The sequence below is a fragment of the Sparus aurata genome, chromosome 11, assembly GCF_900880675.1.
Source record: "Sparus aurata chromosome 11, fSpaAur1.1, whole genome shotgun sequence".
Lineage (NCBI taxonomy): Eukaryota > Metazoa > Chordata > Actinopteri > Spariformes > Sparidae > Sparus > Sparus aurata.
In genome coordinates, this window is record NC_044197.1 from 28515275 (window position 1) to 28533061 (window position 17787).

At 40.9% G+C, this 17787-nt stretch overlaps 1 protein-coding gene across 1 annotated transcript in view; it reads right to left on the reverse strand.

The window, feature by feature from the left end:
* Positions 1-17787, reverse strand: part of LOC115591669 (complement factor H-like) — a 96535-nt gene that overhangs the window by 20769 nt on the left and 57979 nt on the right. Inside the window, 3 exon segments of the mRNA XM_030433847.1 lie at positions 2411-2605; positions 2757-2940; positions 3701-3882. Of these exon segments, the coding sequence (XP_030289707.1) occupies positions 2411-2605; positions 2757-2940; positions 3701-3882 (561 nt within the window).

The window sequence follows — 17787 nt, forward strand, 5'->3', positions numbered from 1 at the left end:
CGGTAATCGACTCACAGGACTTCCCCACAACAAGGAAGGCTTCTCAGGTTGTGAGTTTTGTTTATATTTTCCGGCAACTATATCAACTGCTGGACTCAATGGCACATGAATAACAGTCATTTGTTGTTTCACTCTTTTTCGTGGTTACTTTATCTATCTCAAAGGGGCTTTACAGCTTTCTAACTGACTTATCCAGAAGGCAGTACATTTGGGATTGACTGGATGGTTATTTCCCAAAATCTATTGTAAAGTAACAGATCCATAGAAAGAGACATGCCCAGCAATGAAAGTGCGTTTTACATTTCCTCACCTGTACAGTGTGAATCCCCGGTCCAACCATTTTCCCCACAGGTTCGAGTAGGACTTCCTCTATAACCTTCTTCGCACTCATAATTGGCCAGTTCATTGTATTTGTATCTCCACTTGCGGTTGACAATATTTGCATGCGGGATATCCTCTCTTTCACAAGTTATTTCTAAAAAACAAATGCAGTTATTTATTTACTAGACATGTTCAGGATATCCAGTTTGTCGCATGTTATCTCTGGGAAAAAAAGGCATTTATATACTACCATACACATTAGTTTCACATTCATTGGTGATGTGGAGAGTATGAACTTGTAAGCAACAGGCTGGTGGAAGTGGTGGAATTACAGGTTAGAAATGCAGACCCAGACATAGAGTAGTGACACAGCTCTGTACAAAACAGTAACGATCAGCTGACTACTTTGTGGTAATTTGGTGGTAAAGGTTAATAGAGTTATGTTTCACTTCACTTGTTCTAGCTGGTTGGAGTGAAATCTCTGAGGTTATCCAGAAGGCAGTACATTTGGGATTGATTGGATGGTTATTTCCCAAAATCTATTGTAAAGTAACAGATCCATAGAAAGAGACATGCCCAACAATGAAAGTGCATTTTGCACTTCCTCACCTGTACATTGTGAATCCCCGGTCCAACCATTTTCCCGACAGGTTCGAGTAGGTGTTCCTCTATATCCTTCCTCGCACTCATAATCGGCCCGTTGATTGTTTTTGTATCTCCACTTGGGGTTGACAATATTTGCATGCGGGATATCCTGTCCTTCACAAATTATTTCTAAAAAACAAATGCAGTTATTTATTTACTAGACATGTTCAGGATATCCAGTTTGTTGCATGTTATCTCTGGAAAAAAAGGCATTTATATACCACCATAAACATTTGTTTCACATTTGTTGGTGATGTGGAGAGTATGTACTTGTAAGCAACAGGCTGGTAGTAGTGGTAGAACTACAGGTTAGAAATGCAGACCCATTGTTTTTGCATCTCCTCTTGGGCTTGACAATATAAGCATTCAGGATGTCCTGTCTTTTGCAAATTACTTCTAAAAACAAAAGCAATTATTTATTATTTGTTTAACGTGGAGAGAATAGGCTTGTATCTGTTTGTCTGTCTGTCTAACGATTTCTGCTCTATTTCATTTATTTATTTTTTGCTGAGAACCGCGCGTCTTGCGGTAGAAATAGGCAAACTCTCGATGATGTGATGCAGCTGCGTGTGAGAAGCATATCTCATGCATCCTGTGTGGACGGTCTGACCTGGTAACATGGAGGCCGAAATGAAAAGTGAGAGATAACGGCACACAACAGCACTGCACAACATCCTGTGTGTCCATTATTGAAATAACAGACATATTTCTTTGTTATTGTTGCAACAATGCTGTCTCCCAGTGACTGTTAACTGTGATAGTGACTGCTCTTCAGTTGTAGTTCAACAAGTCAGAGACATATAGCGCAGCAAACTCTACCCTGACAGTGTCTGGGCCTTCAGCTCCTCCTGGGACAAGGATTTTTAGTGGCTAGAAACTATTGGCTGAGAAACTGAAGTGGGATGCTGAGTCCTCCAGCTGAAAATCAACTTTAGTTTCTGAGTCCCTAAAAAGATTCTAGGGTCTGTGGTGAACTTCCTGCAGTGAATAAACAGCTGTACAATGCTCGATTTAAGAGAGGGCCCATAATGCTTTTCTTTTTCAGTGTAAATAAACTTCCTGGGACTTTTTGGTAGAAAACATTTTGAACCTAACATGACAAAAATCTCCTCAGGCAATTTAACAAAATAATAATACAATGAAAAACATTATTGTCATAAACACAGATTAACTTCACAATACCTTGACAAAGTGGATTTGGTCTCCACCCATCTCCGGTGCATTTGGCTATGTAGGTGCCATCTGGGCTCTTGTAGTTTGACCTACATCTGTATCTTGCAGTATCACCGAGTGTAATTTTTTGCCCCCAGTAGACGTCCCATGTATACACATGTCGGTCACGTCGATTGCTGCATGCAACCTCTGGAATGAAATTTTGCATTTCAAGTCAATTGACATAAGATTAATAATCGTCAGCAGCACTCAAGCTCCTGTAGTTTTTTACCTTTGCATATAGGTCTGACAGTCCATTCTCCAGTGTCAGTGCATGTAGTTACTGCTGAGATGTCCCGAGGGCTAGAAATCCAGTACTTCTCTCCACAAGTGACTGTAACTTGTTCATCAGGTGTAAACACATTTCTGTAAGCAGGTTCATAGCTGGTTCCTTCAAGTGGCGGCAGTGTCAGCCTACATTTTACGGCTGCATTTGTTGGGAAATGAAACACATTATCTGTTAGTTTATTGTAACAAGACACACTATAATGCTATTACATCCTTCCATCAAAAAAACTTATATTCACTAGTAGTTACTGTGATATAATAAATAATTGGATTACTCAGTTCATGCTTACGTTCACACATAGGTGTAGGGCTCCACTCTGCTCTTAATCCAATTTTTGTGCATGTTGAAGGTCTGTCTTCAGTGCGTTTATATTTGTTATTGCAACTAAAATGCAGAACTTCATGTTCGTCGTACTCACGGATATTTCCATGCACAATACCATTTTCAATTTTGGGTGCTTCGCATTTTATACCGGTTGATGAAAACAAGTGAGCATGAATAGAACTATGTTGTCACTTGCGTGTTCATGAATAAGCAAACATTGTGGAACAATATAGGAGTAAATGCAAAGGTTATAACCACAATGAGAGCATACCACAGGTCAGATTATATACTTCCATTCATTTTTTTAACATTACTTTCATGGGAAGAATTCCTGAGAGGCAAACTACTGCTGACTTTTCTGACAGTATAGAAATTGACCATGAGTCTTCAACATCCCCAGTTTGCATCTGGAGAAACTTTGTTGCATGTCATCACCACTAGGGCTGTAATGACACGTGTATCAAAACTGAAAACGCGAAACTTAGATCCACGCAGCCGGCACATCCATTCACACTGCTTCAGTTTCCCAATACTGCCTCTAATACTATCAGACGAGTATAATATACAATAGTTATTGAAATGTTATGATAAAATGTTTAATTTAATAATTTTTATTTAAGTTGAGGTTTGTATCGAACTGTGGGTCAAAATCGTGATACAAACCAAATTGTGTGTTTGATGTATCGTTACAGCCCTAATCACCACTCACTTCTTTATAATTTCCTGTGTGAAGGCAGATTTGAACTATCAAATCCTGGGGTTGACATGGTAACACAGCAACAGTGGTTGGTGCGGTGTTTTAGGCACGTCTCTGTGGGTTTATTTCCCTTTTCCCTCTTCATTTCATTCTTTCTTTTCTAAAAGACCATCCTCTGCCTCCTGCTTCATCTTGTATAGCCTGCTTTTACCTTTGCATTTTGGAGCATCGCCACTCCACAGTCCATGTTCATCACAGTAGATCTCCGTTGGCCCGACCAGGGTGTCAGTGTTAGATTTGCAGCTAAAGCGAACTACATTGCCACTGGCTGCTCTCTCCAGGCTCCCATTCACCTGGACGTTATCGTCGACATGGATCACTGGGCACTGTATAGCTGGAAGGAAAATTAAAAATTAACTAGATGACCAAAAGACTCAAATATATTAGCCTATAATCGGGTACAGTTGCAGTCAAAAGTTTACATCCACTTGTAAAGAACATTTATATCATGGCAGGCTTCACTTCCAATGATTTCTACAGCTCATGTTATTCTGTGATGGAATGAGAGGAAAACTTATTACTTTGTCACAAAAAACCCTGCATGAAGCTGACTGAAAATCTCAGTTTAGTATGGGTCTGCTGAAAATGTGACCTAATCTGTTTGATCAAAAATATACATTCAGTAATTTGAACAATCAATGTTGGTGATTACAGGAAGTTGTGTGAATCAGATTTTGTTTGTAGCATGGCCTCTTAACTTCTTCTGAGTGATTATGATTAATAATGGTTGATGACATCTCTGGGCCCATTTTAATACAGTGCTGTGAGGCTGTGTTGCTGCCAGTGGATTTGCTCCTCCACAAACAGTAAATGGAATAATGAAGAAGGAGAATTATCTCCAAATTCTTCAGGAAAATGTCAAATCAGCAGCAGAAGATTGGGTCTTGGGCAGTGGGTGAGTATCTGCGGTGCAACCGTTGTCGTTGCACCGGGGCCCAGACGCCGTCAGGGGCCTGTAAAGGAAGACAAAAACAAAACAAAACCAAAAACAGCTGTCAAGAGTTGCCACAGGCCCCTGTTTTGAGAATAAAATAGCTGGGGCGGGTGATAGAACATGAGCAGGTTGGACTCCTGGGCCTCTGTAGCCTCTCATAGGGCCATTGGGCCAGGTATTCTTTAGACAGACAAGCCACTGGGCCAATCATCACCTCTTTGCTGTGTCTACAGCTGAGCACTGTGGGCCGAGCCGATGCATGTCTCACTCCCCGGGCCGGGAGAGTTATCACACCGTGAAATACGAAATAATAGCTGGGGCATTTATTTGTTTCAATCACTTCACACAGGGGTTCTCAACCTTTTGCAAGCTGGGCCCCCCCAAAGCTGGTTCATTCCAGTTGGGGCCCCAACTTCGCCAGCTTCTCTGTGAATTCTTTGGCATCCTTCTGCAAGTGAAGTTGTTGGGGCGGAGGAAACGATTCAGCCAACCAGCACTCGCGGCAAACTCCTCATCTCTGCTGTCACTCACAGTGGCTTACATTTGTTCCGCCATGCCCTGATCATTTTGCGGGACACTCTCTCATGGCGTTTGCTGATAACTCATTCCCGCATGTTTATCTCAGGCTCCTCACTAGCCTTCATTCCCTCCTCCAGCAGGCAGACTGGCCCTGTTGCTGTCCTCCTCGGACAGACGCTGAAGCTCACTTTGATTATTTTCGCCAATCTCTCACTCCCTTGGGGTCGACAGATAAACATCTAGCGCTGCTTCTCCCGAGTTTTCCTCTGCATATGTTAGGACAGAAAGTCTGAATTTCATATCGTACTCTTTATTTTTTTGCTGTACCGGAGCCATGGTGATCATCAGCGTGATGACTGACAGAAAGCAGCACAATACGTGAAAAAGGTGTAGAAGAAAAATGTGCAGTGTCAGTGGTCATGTCTTCTTCCTTGATTTTTAAAAATTAAATAAATTACACCCGGCATTTATTTGGCACAGGTGGTTATTCATTTAAATATACACCTGCACCGGGCGTTTAACCCTGTCTGTCCTTCAACTACTCCTGGGACAAGGATTTTTAGTGGCTAGAAACTATTGGCTGAGAAACTGAAATGGGATGCTGAGTCCTCCAGCTGAAAATCAACTTTAGTTTCTGAATCCCTAAAAAGATTCCAGGGACTGTGGTGAACTTCCTGCAGTGCAGTAAACAGCTCTACAATGCTCGGTTTAAGAAAGGGCCCATGATGCTTTTCTTTTTCAGTGGAAATGAAGCTCCTGGAACTTTTTAGCAGAAAACATTTTTAACCTAACAGGACTAGGGCAGGATCAACAAACTCAATAGCGACACGACGGCCGTTTGGGTAACTGCAGCCATCAGCCAAGCCGGCGCGGGAGCGCGCATGAACTCCTCACAGCAGTGCAGCTGATGCTGTGACGCGGTTATTTGTTTGCTCGCTGTTCACGCGACTTCTTACTGCAAGACTTCCGCGCCTGCCTCCGCAGAGCTACGTTGGTAACCTATATCAGCGAACAGCATCATGTCAAGAGATGAAATAAGTAAACTAACATTAAGTGTTTATTTTAGTGCAGCTAGAGTATATTTCTTTGACAACACTAGCGCATCAATTCAGCAAAATGACAGTTGTAATGTACAGTACATTTACCTTATACTGGCCAAGTGGTTACCAAAGTTCAAATTTCACCAGCCACGGTGAATAACGAGCTAGCGATAACCATTGTTTGGTGACTGAAGCTAATGTGACTGCTAACAACGTTATGGTGTTCGAAGAGCATTTGGCTTGTGGTTGCAGCTAAATTCTGACTTCGGTAATTACCAACATAGCTAATATTTATAACATTGGATAAAGCTTGCTAACAAGCTGAAATAAGTCTGCAGTTATTATCATGTAACAGCAATAGTGTGATTCAATATCTCAAGCCACGTGTTATGTGCCAGTGCCACTGAGATAATTTGTGAAACTATTTCCATCATAAGACAAAATAAATGGTATTAATAGTACTGGGCCATAACAAAGTAAATACAAGGAAAACACAAATGTCAATATGTCATAACTGGTATTATACTAAGTTGAATCAGAATAAAAATAACATCAAATAAAATCAAAACATCACTTTGAGGATTACTAAAGTTATTCTTATTAGTATTGTTCTCACTGATTTTGTTTCAGGATTCGGAATTGACTCTGGAAGGAGTGGCACACATGGAGATGTACTGCCTGGATGAGGGTACACTGCGTCTGGTTAGGATAACGACATCTTTGCTCTGGAGGACAGCCAAGATGTGGGCAGCGATAAGCGAGAGTTTCGGTTTGCTGCCTCCCGGCAATGTACGATCTGGCAGGATGGGCGTCAGGGAAGAGGGAACTGAAGGCCGATACCGAGCTGCTGTGTTCTTCGTATCTGGTTAAACTTCCCTGACCACTTTGCAAACTACACAGGTTACAGTGAAGCTCCATTTAGGGTGCCTGACTGATATTTTCTCCTGTTTTGTGTTCCTGTGACCACAATACCTAAAAAAAAAAACACGGCCCGTTGATTCTTCATGTATCTCCTCTTGGGGTTGACAATATTTTCATTCGGGATATTCAGTCTGTCACATGTTATCTCTGAAAAAAAAAAGGCATTCATATAGTACATACACATTTGTTTCACATTCATTGGCAATGTGGAGAGTATGAAGTTGTAGCAACAGGCTGGCAGTATTGGTAGAATAACAGGTTAGAAAAGCAGACCCAATTGTTTTTGTATCTCCTTTTTAATGTGGGGAGAATGGGGTTGTTATCTGTCTGTCTGTCTGTCTAAAGATGTCAGGTCTATTTGTGCTGAGAACAGCGTGTGTTGCAGTAGAAATAGGCAAACTCTAGATCATATGTGTCAAACTCAAGGCCCACTGGCCGAATCCAGCCCGCCACGTCATTTTATGTGGCCCGCAAGAGCTTAAAAGGTATACAATTGTCTTAAAATAAAAGTCTACACTGCTTTACAGTGTATAGTGACCATAAACTACATCTCCCACAATGCATGTCGATGACCCGATAACCCGACATGCATTGTGTGACCCGCGAAAAGACCGCATCCTGCTGCGAGATCCCAGTGTTTCCATATCAGCGTTTGACTAAAGCGGATTTCTAAGAAGTGATGGAGAAGTTGTCCACGAATAACAGTTTTTATTGATTGCTTTGATGCAGCAGTCAACTCAAACTCCACATTTTCAAAACAGTTAACACACAGGCCGGAACAGTGGCACTCGTGGTCAAAATGACTCATTTCGTTTGCAAAAGGCTCTAACCGTGCCAAAACATTTAAAATTTGCAACAAAAGCTAATTTTGCCTTCAAACAACACAACTTGCAAACAAGTGTATGAGCTCTTCCAATCAACCATTACACAGTGGACAACAAAATACAAAATACAGCACTCAGTGTGAATCGGTGCACCATTGCTTGTCATTGTGGCCTATTACTCTACGTAGCTTTCATGCCAGTTGTTGTCAAATTTGCCTTCTAGCAAATAATTGAATCCAGAATCAGAAATTCTTTGATGCATTTTTTGATTCCATTGATTCTTTTTTCGAACTGTGGCTGAAAACTGAAATACTGTAAATATTGCACAAAATACATGGAAACCAAAATAAAATCTATTAGAGTATAAGAAAATAAGAAAGCTGGTAGTCTCATAGTTCACAAAACATTTCTGCAGCTTCACAGCAAGTATTTTCCTGAACAACTGACCTGTTTTAAAAAATAGAAAAGAAGTTAAAGGTATAAAATATTACAGTAAAGTATAAAAATCTATTACTGTAGAGTATGCGAAATAGCCACTATTTATACTCAGTCTCTTCTGTCTTGACGATGGGGCCACATGGCCTCATCCACATCACATTCATTATCCTCTCTTGCAATGCACCGAGGGAAAAATCTTCTTGCATGCCATCCAACCTTGACATTCCTCTGCACCTATTTCTCACTCTCTTCAATCCATGTTGGCAAAGAACAACACAGCCGCTTCACTTTTTAAGGCCTGCAGACTGATTGCTCATTGAAGATTTGTGTTTAGGAGTGTCAAACAGGTGCTTCAGTGATTTCATACTGATGTGGGTAGTTTCTAATAGTTAGGAACAAATGGTTTCTGTTTGGTTACCATAGCTAAAACAATGGAGTTTGGACTGCTTGAATGACATCCGTGTTAACTGTTCTGTAAAAGGGTGGGGAAAATGTGTCAATCCAATGAGAAAGGGTTAACACATTTGCAAGAGGTGTCTTGTGCTCTGCTGAGACAGTGATGATGAAAACCAAGTGGATCCCAGTTTGTTTAAGCAGGTCAAAGCAATCAATAAAAACTGTAAAAGGCAGACTGCAGCTGCAGCAGAATGTGTTCACCAAAGCTACCGCTAAAAGTGATGCAGCAGTGAAAGCTAGCTTTATTGTGGCTGAAGAAATCACCCGAATATCCAAGTGTTTTTCGGAGGGCGCATTTGTGAAGCGGTGCAAGCTAAAGGTGTGTGAGCAGGTGTGTGAGCAGGTGTGCCCCGACCAGAATCAGACTTTTAACAATATCAGTTTGTCAAGAAACACCATCGCAGACCGAGTTAAGGAACTAGCAGACAATCTGACAACACAGCTGGCCGAAGAGTCACGCAGTTACCTGCTTTTTCGCAGACAACTTGGATAAAGCGCATCTGTCCACTTTCATAAGAGGCGTGAAGGCAGACTTCACCGTTAGCGACGAGCTCTTGGATGTAGCTGCCATGCATGGGACGACGACAACGGGCAGGAACATTTTTGATGCGGTGGAAAGGTCCGTGAGTAAAACTAAATTACCGTGGGACAAGTTGATGGGTTAACTACCGATGGTGCATCTACAATGTGTGGAGGAAAAACGGGCTTGGTTGGATTAGTGAAGTCATCACACAAGAAGTCCGACAGAATTATAATCAGAATTATTTGTGTGCCATAGTTCTGCCCAACTCAACAGTGACAAAAACATTTTGAACAAAGTTGATGTAATAACTTGTGTGTGATCATATTTTGCTTATTTTTGTTATTAATTTGAAAAGTTTGATCTGTGATTGATGGAGTAATGGTGGGTTTCTTAACCTTATAAATTAAAGGGACTAGTTATAATTACAGAGCAATGTGCTTAAATATATTTTTACATTTATGTAAATGCTTGTTCAATATTTGTACAGTTGAATAAATAATAATTAAATGCAAAGACACTTATTTGCTACAATAGTAGTAGTAGTTAGGAGTAGTTACATTCATACAGTCTTACAGTTACAACCGGCCCTTTAAGGGCAACCATAATGTTGATGTGGCCCTGGCTGAAAATGAGTTTGACACCCCTGCTCTAGATGATGCGATGCAGCTGCGTGTGAGAAGCATGTCTCATGCATCCTGTTAACATGGAAGGTACTGTTAACATGGAAGCCGAAATGAAAAGTGAGAGGTAACGGCACACAGCAGCACTGCACAACATTCTGTGTGTCCATTATTGAAATAGCTGACACTTAATTTTTGTTGCAATATTTACACTGCTGTCCCCCAGTGATTGCTAACTGTGATAGTGACTGCTCTTCAGTTGTAGTTCAACAAGTCAGAGACATTCAGCACAGCAAACTCTACCCTGACAGTGTCTGGGCCTTCAACTACTCTTGGGACAAGGATTTTTAGATGCTATAAACTATTAGCTGAGAAACTGAAATGGGATGCTGAGTCCTCCAGCTGAAAATCAACTTTAGTTTCAGAGTCCCTAAAAAGATTCTAGGGTCCAAGGTGAACTTCCTGCAGTGAATAAACAGCTGTACAATGTTCGATTAAAAAATGCCCATAATGCTTTTCTTTTTCAGTGGAAATGAAGTTCCAGGAAGTTTTTGGTAGAAAACATTTTGAACAGGACAAAAATCTCCTCACCCAATTGAACAAAATGATGATAAAATGAAAATACATTATTGTCATAAACACAGGTTAACTTCACATTACCTTGACAAAGTGGATTTGGTCTCCAACCATCTCTGGTGCATGTGGCCATGTTGGCGCCATCCTTACTCCTGTAGCCTGACCTACAAGTATATCTTGCAGTACCATTCAGTGTTAATTGTTGAACACGCCAATTATCCACAAGAGGGTCTCTTCGATTGCTGCATGTAACCTCTAGAATGAGAGGAAAGACTTGTGCATTTTAAGTTGATTGAGTATTCTAATTAAAGGAGAGAAGGAAAATCTCGTAATCTGTCTCTGGTACTAAAGCTCATGTAGTTTTTTACCTATGCATAACGGTCTGACAGTCCACTTTCCATCGTCCTTACATGTAACTGTTGCTGAGGCGTTCTGAAGGTTAGAAATCCCGTGCCGCTCTCCACAAATGACTTTTACTGTGTCACCAGGTGAAAACAGATTTCTGTAAGCAGGTTCATAGCTGGTTCCTTCAAGTGGCGGCAGTGTCAGTCTACATTTTGTGGCTGAATTTGTTGGGAAATTAAACACAAGTTTAGTTTAATGTATCAACACAAACACTACATCCATCCAGTGTTTATTTTCACCAGTCACCTGCCAATGTATGTGATTAATCAGTTTTTGCTTACTTTCACAGTAAGGTGTGGGGATCCACTCGGCTCTGCCTCTTTGTATTGTGCATGTTGTAGGTCTTTGATCAGTGGGTATATAGTTAGGATTGCACTTAAAATGCAGGACTTCATGTTCATTGTACTCCTGGGTGTCTCCAGGCACATTACCATTTTCAATGACAGGTACTCTGCATTTTATTACTGTTGACAAAAACACAGAAACATTAATAACTACAATATTCATGACAAAGATCAGTTCTGAAAGCAGGTTCATACTTCTGTTCCTCCCAGTGGCTGTAGCAGCAAGTTTGAAAATTGAACAGATTAAACATGGGAAATGACAGGTACTCGTTATAATCATCTGGAGTTATCTTTATAAATTAATGAGCCTGATACGTTTGGCCATCATGTTACACTGAAGTGCATTCATACTGTGTGTGGTAGATACAATATTGATATAATAGCATATGATCATAACACAATAGGGATAATTAATATAGTTGTATCTTATCTAATTATTGTCTAATAATTATGTCAGTATTTCAAAGTGAACCAGCTGTCTTATATGACCTGAGCACAAGAAAAGTGATGGAGGGACAGAACCAGCAGTTTCAATGATTTAAAAAAACGCTCTGCTTATTTAATGTACATTAAATGATTAGAAAGGGACGACTCCACATGGAACAACCAAGGAAAAATATGCCAAATTTATGCCTGACAAATGTGTGCTTTAACAATTCCTTATGCCAATGACATATTTTCCACCATGTGAGTATTTCAGTCAGCTTATGAAATGACACACGCTACTCTCTTGAGCGTCTAGCAGTGATAACAGCTTTATCATCGAGATTCTGAGAGATATTAGTTTGTTATTTTACATTAATGGTTACAACTTTCCTGTGCTGCATTTTAGGTCAGCCAGCAAAGACTGTTTTGCCAGAGCTGAAGGGGGCATTAACCCTAGCTCCGGAGTAGAATATAGCAAATAGCAGGCTTAAGTTAGTTTTGCAATAAAAAAACATAGCTTTTCTCCTCAAATGGCCCAAAGCATTAACTGACCAAATCAATAAATGATTGTTCTGTTTTCTAACTGCAGTGAAACAGCTGAGAAAATGGTCCTGAAATGTGACAATCTTACCGTCACTCTGTAAAGACTTTTCCATTTTCAGCCACAGGATGAAAAGCCAAAGAAGGTGAAAGAGTCTCATTGTGAAGATCCAGGAACTGCTGCTTTCAGGAACAATAATCACTTTGTTTCACTAAAGTTTTTTTTGTCTGGGACTTCTACAGAGCAAAGTCTTCCTGTGCAGCGCTAATGAACACATGGAGAATGAAAACAGTTTTGGGAGCCTGGGTCAAATCCCAAACACACACACACACACACACACACACACACACACACACACACACACACACACACACACACACACAAACTGACATTATTCTATCTGCTTTTGTAGCTGCTTTACAGACAGAATCAATGAATTCACTCACATTGTGTCCTGTGTTGTTGGTTGCTACCACATGGTAACACTGGGTGAAGAAAAGTTGCCTGTTTGAATGTGTGAATCGGCTACGTAACATCCAGCAACATTCTCTGCGGGCCTCACCTAATTTTACTGCCCTGCTGTTGTCCATTAAAATGATAACCAGTTTGCCATCTACCGTCTGCCTGCATCCATGTGAAGTCAGCATGTAGTACAAGTACTTTTAAGGTTTGCTCAAGTTAAGAACTTGATTAAATGTCCTCAGTTATGTCCAACAATCCAACAGAAATGTTTCCAGTATAGAAAGAATATCTGCTGTACTGAAAACCTCATTCCTAATGTTTTCAACTTTTATATTTTATTAAATCCATAGAAAATATATCTGCAAAATCCTGTTGTGCTTAATTTTCACAGCATTGGAGGCTGGACTAATTAATATTAATCAGTGTCCTTAAATTGCTTGTCATTGTCCAGAATACCAACGTTCAGTGAAAAGTGTTCCTAAAGACATTTTAGGTGAGTAATGAGCCATACAGTTTCTGAATGTGTCCTAATTTGACCTCCACAGTGCTCAGTTTATATAGCTTTCTTGTTGATTCCAGAGGCGCCATGTCACACTGGATATCTTTGATTTGCAAATATAGCCAGAATGTAAGTTCATGCAAATGAGGAGTGAGAAGCCAACACCCTGTGTCTTGAAAGAATTCATTGCATGGCTGCTCACATAGACAATGAATGTAAAGTGTGGGATCAACAGATCCTGTGGACACGTACCATAATACTGATGAGTTGATGACATGCTAATATTGGCTGTAAAGTTTGAGTATTAGCACAAAGCTATAATTACTCCAGATTTCAAGATATATAGTATCATTGAATTATGTATGAGTTTAATTTAGGTTATACACATGAAACTTTTTAACAAAACCCAACAAATACGGCCCCCTTCTGCAGTTTGATTTTAAGTGTCTGACCAAGCATAAATATCCTTAATTAAACATTAAAAGGTCCTGAAAGTAAAGCTTAAAACTGTAACACCAGTTTTGACTTTAATTAGACAATCACTGTTATTTTCTGTTATTTCACAGTATTTTTAGCACCCCCCTGCTGCCAGAACATATACATCAATCAGCCTAGAATAACATTGATCATCTCATCACAATTCAATGTTCTGCTGGGAAACCCTGGGTGCTGGCAGTCATGTGAATGCCACTTGACACGTACCACCCATCCAAACACCCCCTCATCGCAACCCTACCTGATGGCACTGGCCACCGAGCAGGATAATGTTCCCTGACACACAGCAAACACTGATCAGGAACAGCTCGATGAACACAATAAAGGGTCCATGGTGTTGACTGGGCCTCCAAATTCCCCAGATCCCAATCTGATCGAGCATCTGTAAGACGAGCAGGAGCAGGTCTGATCCATGGAGGCCCCACCCCCCAACATACAGGACCCAGAGGATCCACTATAAAACACCCTGGTGCCAGACACTACAGGACACCCTCAGAGGGCTTAAGTCCACGTCTTGACAGGTCAGAGCTGTTTTGGCTGCACAAGGGAAACCCTCACACTATTAGGCACGTGGTCAGAATTGTATGCCTGACTGGGGTATCTATCCAGAAAGTCTGATCTTCATATTGTTAAAGAGGAAAAATATAAATGTTTGCAGATACAATCAAATCCCTTTAAGAAAGCAGGAACTGTCACATATGACAACTCTGAACTGAGGACAGATGGTTGATGCCTAACTGTTCCATAGTATTTGTTTACCTCTTTTCTCTGGTTAATCATTTACATGTTTGTCCTGCCAGCCCTTGTCACTTCCAGTCAACTAAGGGGCCGTCCACATGGGCGAAAACGGTCTTTTTTTTCTCTGTCTTCCTCGTCATCGTTTTAAGAATATTTGCATCCATACGGATCCACTGAAAACGACCGAAAACGCTGTAGTATATTCCAGGCCTCTAGGTGGCGCTTGACATTCAACAAAACGGAGAAGAAGACACGGAGCCTGCGCATTAAGCTTGCGCGCTGTAAACAAACAGTTTGGAGAAACCAAACACAACAAGAAGAAGATGAAAATGGCGAGTGCAAGGAAACCAGAATCGTTAGTGTGGACCATTAATGAGGTTGAACTGCTGCTGCGACTCACACTCAACTACAAGGCGAGTCAGTTGCAAGAAAGGCTCAATATCTTCTGCGGCACGAACACGAGCATGTCGTCCGCCATTGTTGTTGTTGTTGTTATGAGACGTCGCGGGGTGGGGCGATCACGTCATCGTTTTGGAAAGTATGCGGATTCACCGTCCACATGAAAACGGGAGGGCGCGCGTTTTCAAAAAAGTGCGTTTTCAGGCGCTGTGTTTTCAGGATCTGTATGGACGGTCGGCCAAAACGATGCAATACGTGTGCGTTTTCGAAAAAAAACGTTGTCGTCTGGACGGGGCCTAAAGCTTTTACTGGCAGGATGGGCGGGTCATTACACCATCATAACACACACACACACACACACACACACACACAAACTCATGCTGTGCCTGTGGGTCTTCCTTTGGTACACCTGACCTCAAGTTCATGGCAAAATTAAAATAAATTATTAGCTTATTTTTAAAGGCATCACCATTCAGCCACACTGAGTCTGTTTATTTCAAACACTGTATTTACTTATGCATCCAACCTTCAACAAGGCAATACTTTTTCACTTTATTTAAATGTGTATAATGCACATTTTTGCCTCCTGTATATAATGCACATAGCGTATATACTTTCTATATTGTATCTTTCGCGCTTATCTAAATCTTTTTGAGTATTTTTAAGTATTTATTGTATGTCAATCTACCTGCTACTGTAACAAGTGAATTTCCCTGATGTGGGATGAAGAAAAGTGTAAAGTCTAAAGAGATCATGACCAAATGTTGTCAATGGCAGGAATAACTTAACAGCATTCTGCCTACATAAAGTGTTCTAAGAGGCGCTCGTCAGCTTTTGCTGATGTGAAAGTGCCAATACAACAATGTAAAAATATACTCCATGCATTCAAATGCATCCAAAGTCCTACTTATGACTGATGTAAGCATCAGCAAATATACTAAAAGCCTCAAAAGTAAAAGTGCCCCTTTGAACTGATGATTTATAAATGACATAATAAGACTATATCATTGTGTCAGCACCTTTTCACTGTTGTAGTCAGCCGAGGTTGAGTTAGAACTCCTTAGAGTTATTCCAGTGGTTCCCTACTTAGGGGCCGGGCTGCCTCTACAGTTCACTAGATAAATGTAGAGGTTCCTGAGAGGACAAATATTAATGGATTTGCATAGTGCTTTCCAGTCTAGTGAAAACTCTAAGCATTTTTACAACACTTGTCACATTCGCCAGTTCACACGCACAAACCCACTTACGGCAGAGGCTGCCATGCAAGGAACCAACCAAAATGTTCAGTATGTTGTTCGAGGATATGTTGACATGCAGTTGGGGGAGCCGGGGAATTGAACCCGCGACAACACCCAGCTAAAATGTGTTTACAGCATCAAAGTGTCACAGAACAGAGTCATTATTTTAATCATTTGTAGACTAGATCATGTTATTGATAATAATAACTTTATTTTCATAGCTCTTAAAACACATACAATACAGGTTAAAATAAGCCTCACATAATACATGAGAATAAAACAAAACGTTTTAAATGATGGCACGTTAAAAGTGCTTCATATGGAGCCCCAATTGAGGCGATACAACTTCTAGCCAAAAGGATGTTGAGATTGTTTAGATTTCTTTTGTGCTTCTACTGCAGCCTGAAGGATTTTTGATATTCCATCATGTAAGTAAAGTCAACATTGATTAAAGGAGTCATCACCCAGAAATCGCAATTTCTTTCGTTAAATCATGCATATTGGTGTTGGACCTCTGTTGAAACTTGCCTGAAAAGCTGGAGTTTGAAAGTGGCTTATTTTTTTCGCTTTGGCTCTTTTTCCGAACAGGAATAGCGCACAGTAGTGCGCGTTCCTAAAGCACGAGATTTTGACTCTGCTCCTGTGGTGACGTTACCACAGGAGGCTACTTGCATATTAAGCATCGGCTCACAGCCGTCCTCAGCCAGACTTTCTGAGTGAGCACGCAGAATCTGCTTATTTCTCTTTCATTTTCACGCCATACATCGTCACCGCCAGCATTAAAACTCAGGTCTTACATGTAAAACACGAGTGTGAAAAGTAAGAAGGAAAAAAAAATAATTTACCATTCAGAGACATCCTGCTGTAAACATGTCTCTTCCACTGTCTCTGTCTCTTCACTCTCCCGTTTGGTTTCCGACTCCGGCTCGTACATAAATGCCTGAATTCCGTAAGGTTCATCATTTAGTGTGTGCGCCATGACAGCGGGCTGTTTATGTTGTGGAGTCTGTGTGCATGCAGGCTCGCCCCCCATTCCGTTTCTGTCCTTCCTGCGGCCAATCAACGCGCGCCTCATCACATATTAATACAATGCACATCCGGACCGGTCAAAACCTCGCGCATAATCTCGCGTGAGAAAGTCGCGGCATGAAAAAGTGTCAGAACAAGCTCTATGTTTGATTTTTTACAAAAAAAATGTTTTCTAATAAGTTTTAAGAATTGATCCAAAGCGATCCAAGAGGGACTGGATATGTAAAAAACCAGGTGATGACTCCTTTAAAACGTGTTTACTGTAATCTCTTTAACATGGTTGATGCTTAGCCACAATCACGCTCTCAACGGAACAGGGTTATTATAGTTAATGAAAACTAAGACTAAAACTGAAACTAGCAGTGAAAAAATAATTTAGTTAACTGAAATAAAAATAAAAACGACAATTAAAAAAAAACTAAAATGAAATAAAAACTACAATGATAAAAGCAAAACTAACTAAAACTAAACTGAATTAGTAGATATATTCAGCTTCGTTTTGTTTTCTCCCTTGATTGCTGCCTGTCCTGCGGCAGCCGCTGTGCTGCTACACAAAGAATAAATGGAGTGCCTGTCAGTCAGCACGGAGGGAACACTAGCACCGAAGTCAGCACCATGGAATGGCACAGTCCGTATTCACCCATTTCTTCAGAAGCCAATGGGTGCTGCCATGACAGATAACTGCTACCGCCGGCGGTTTTCTGTCACCGGGTGCCTTGCAAACACATGACTGACCGCCGCCGCCACTGTTGTATAAACAACAAACTTGCATCTGGAGGCCCTGAGCACACAGTGGGGTGACGCAGGAGACC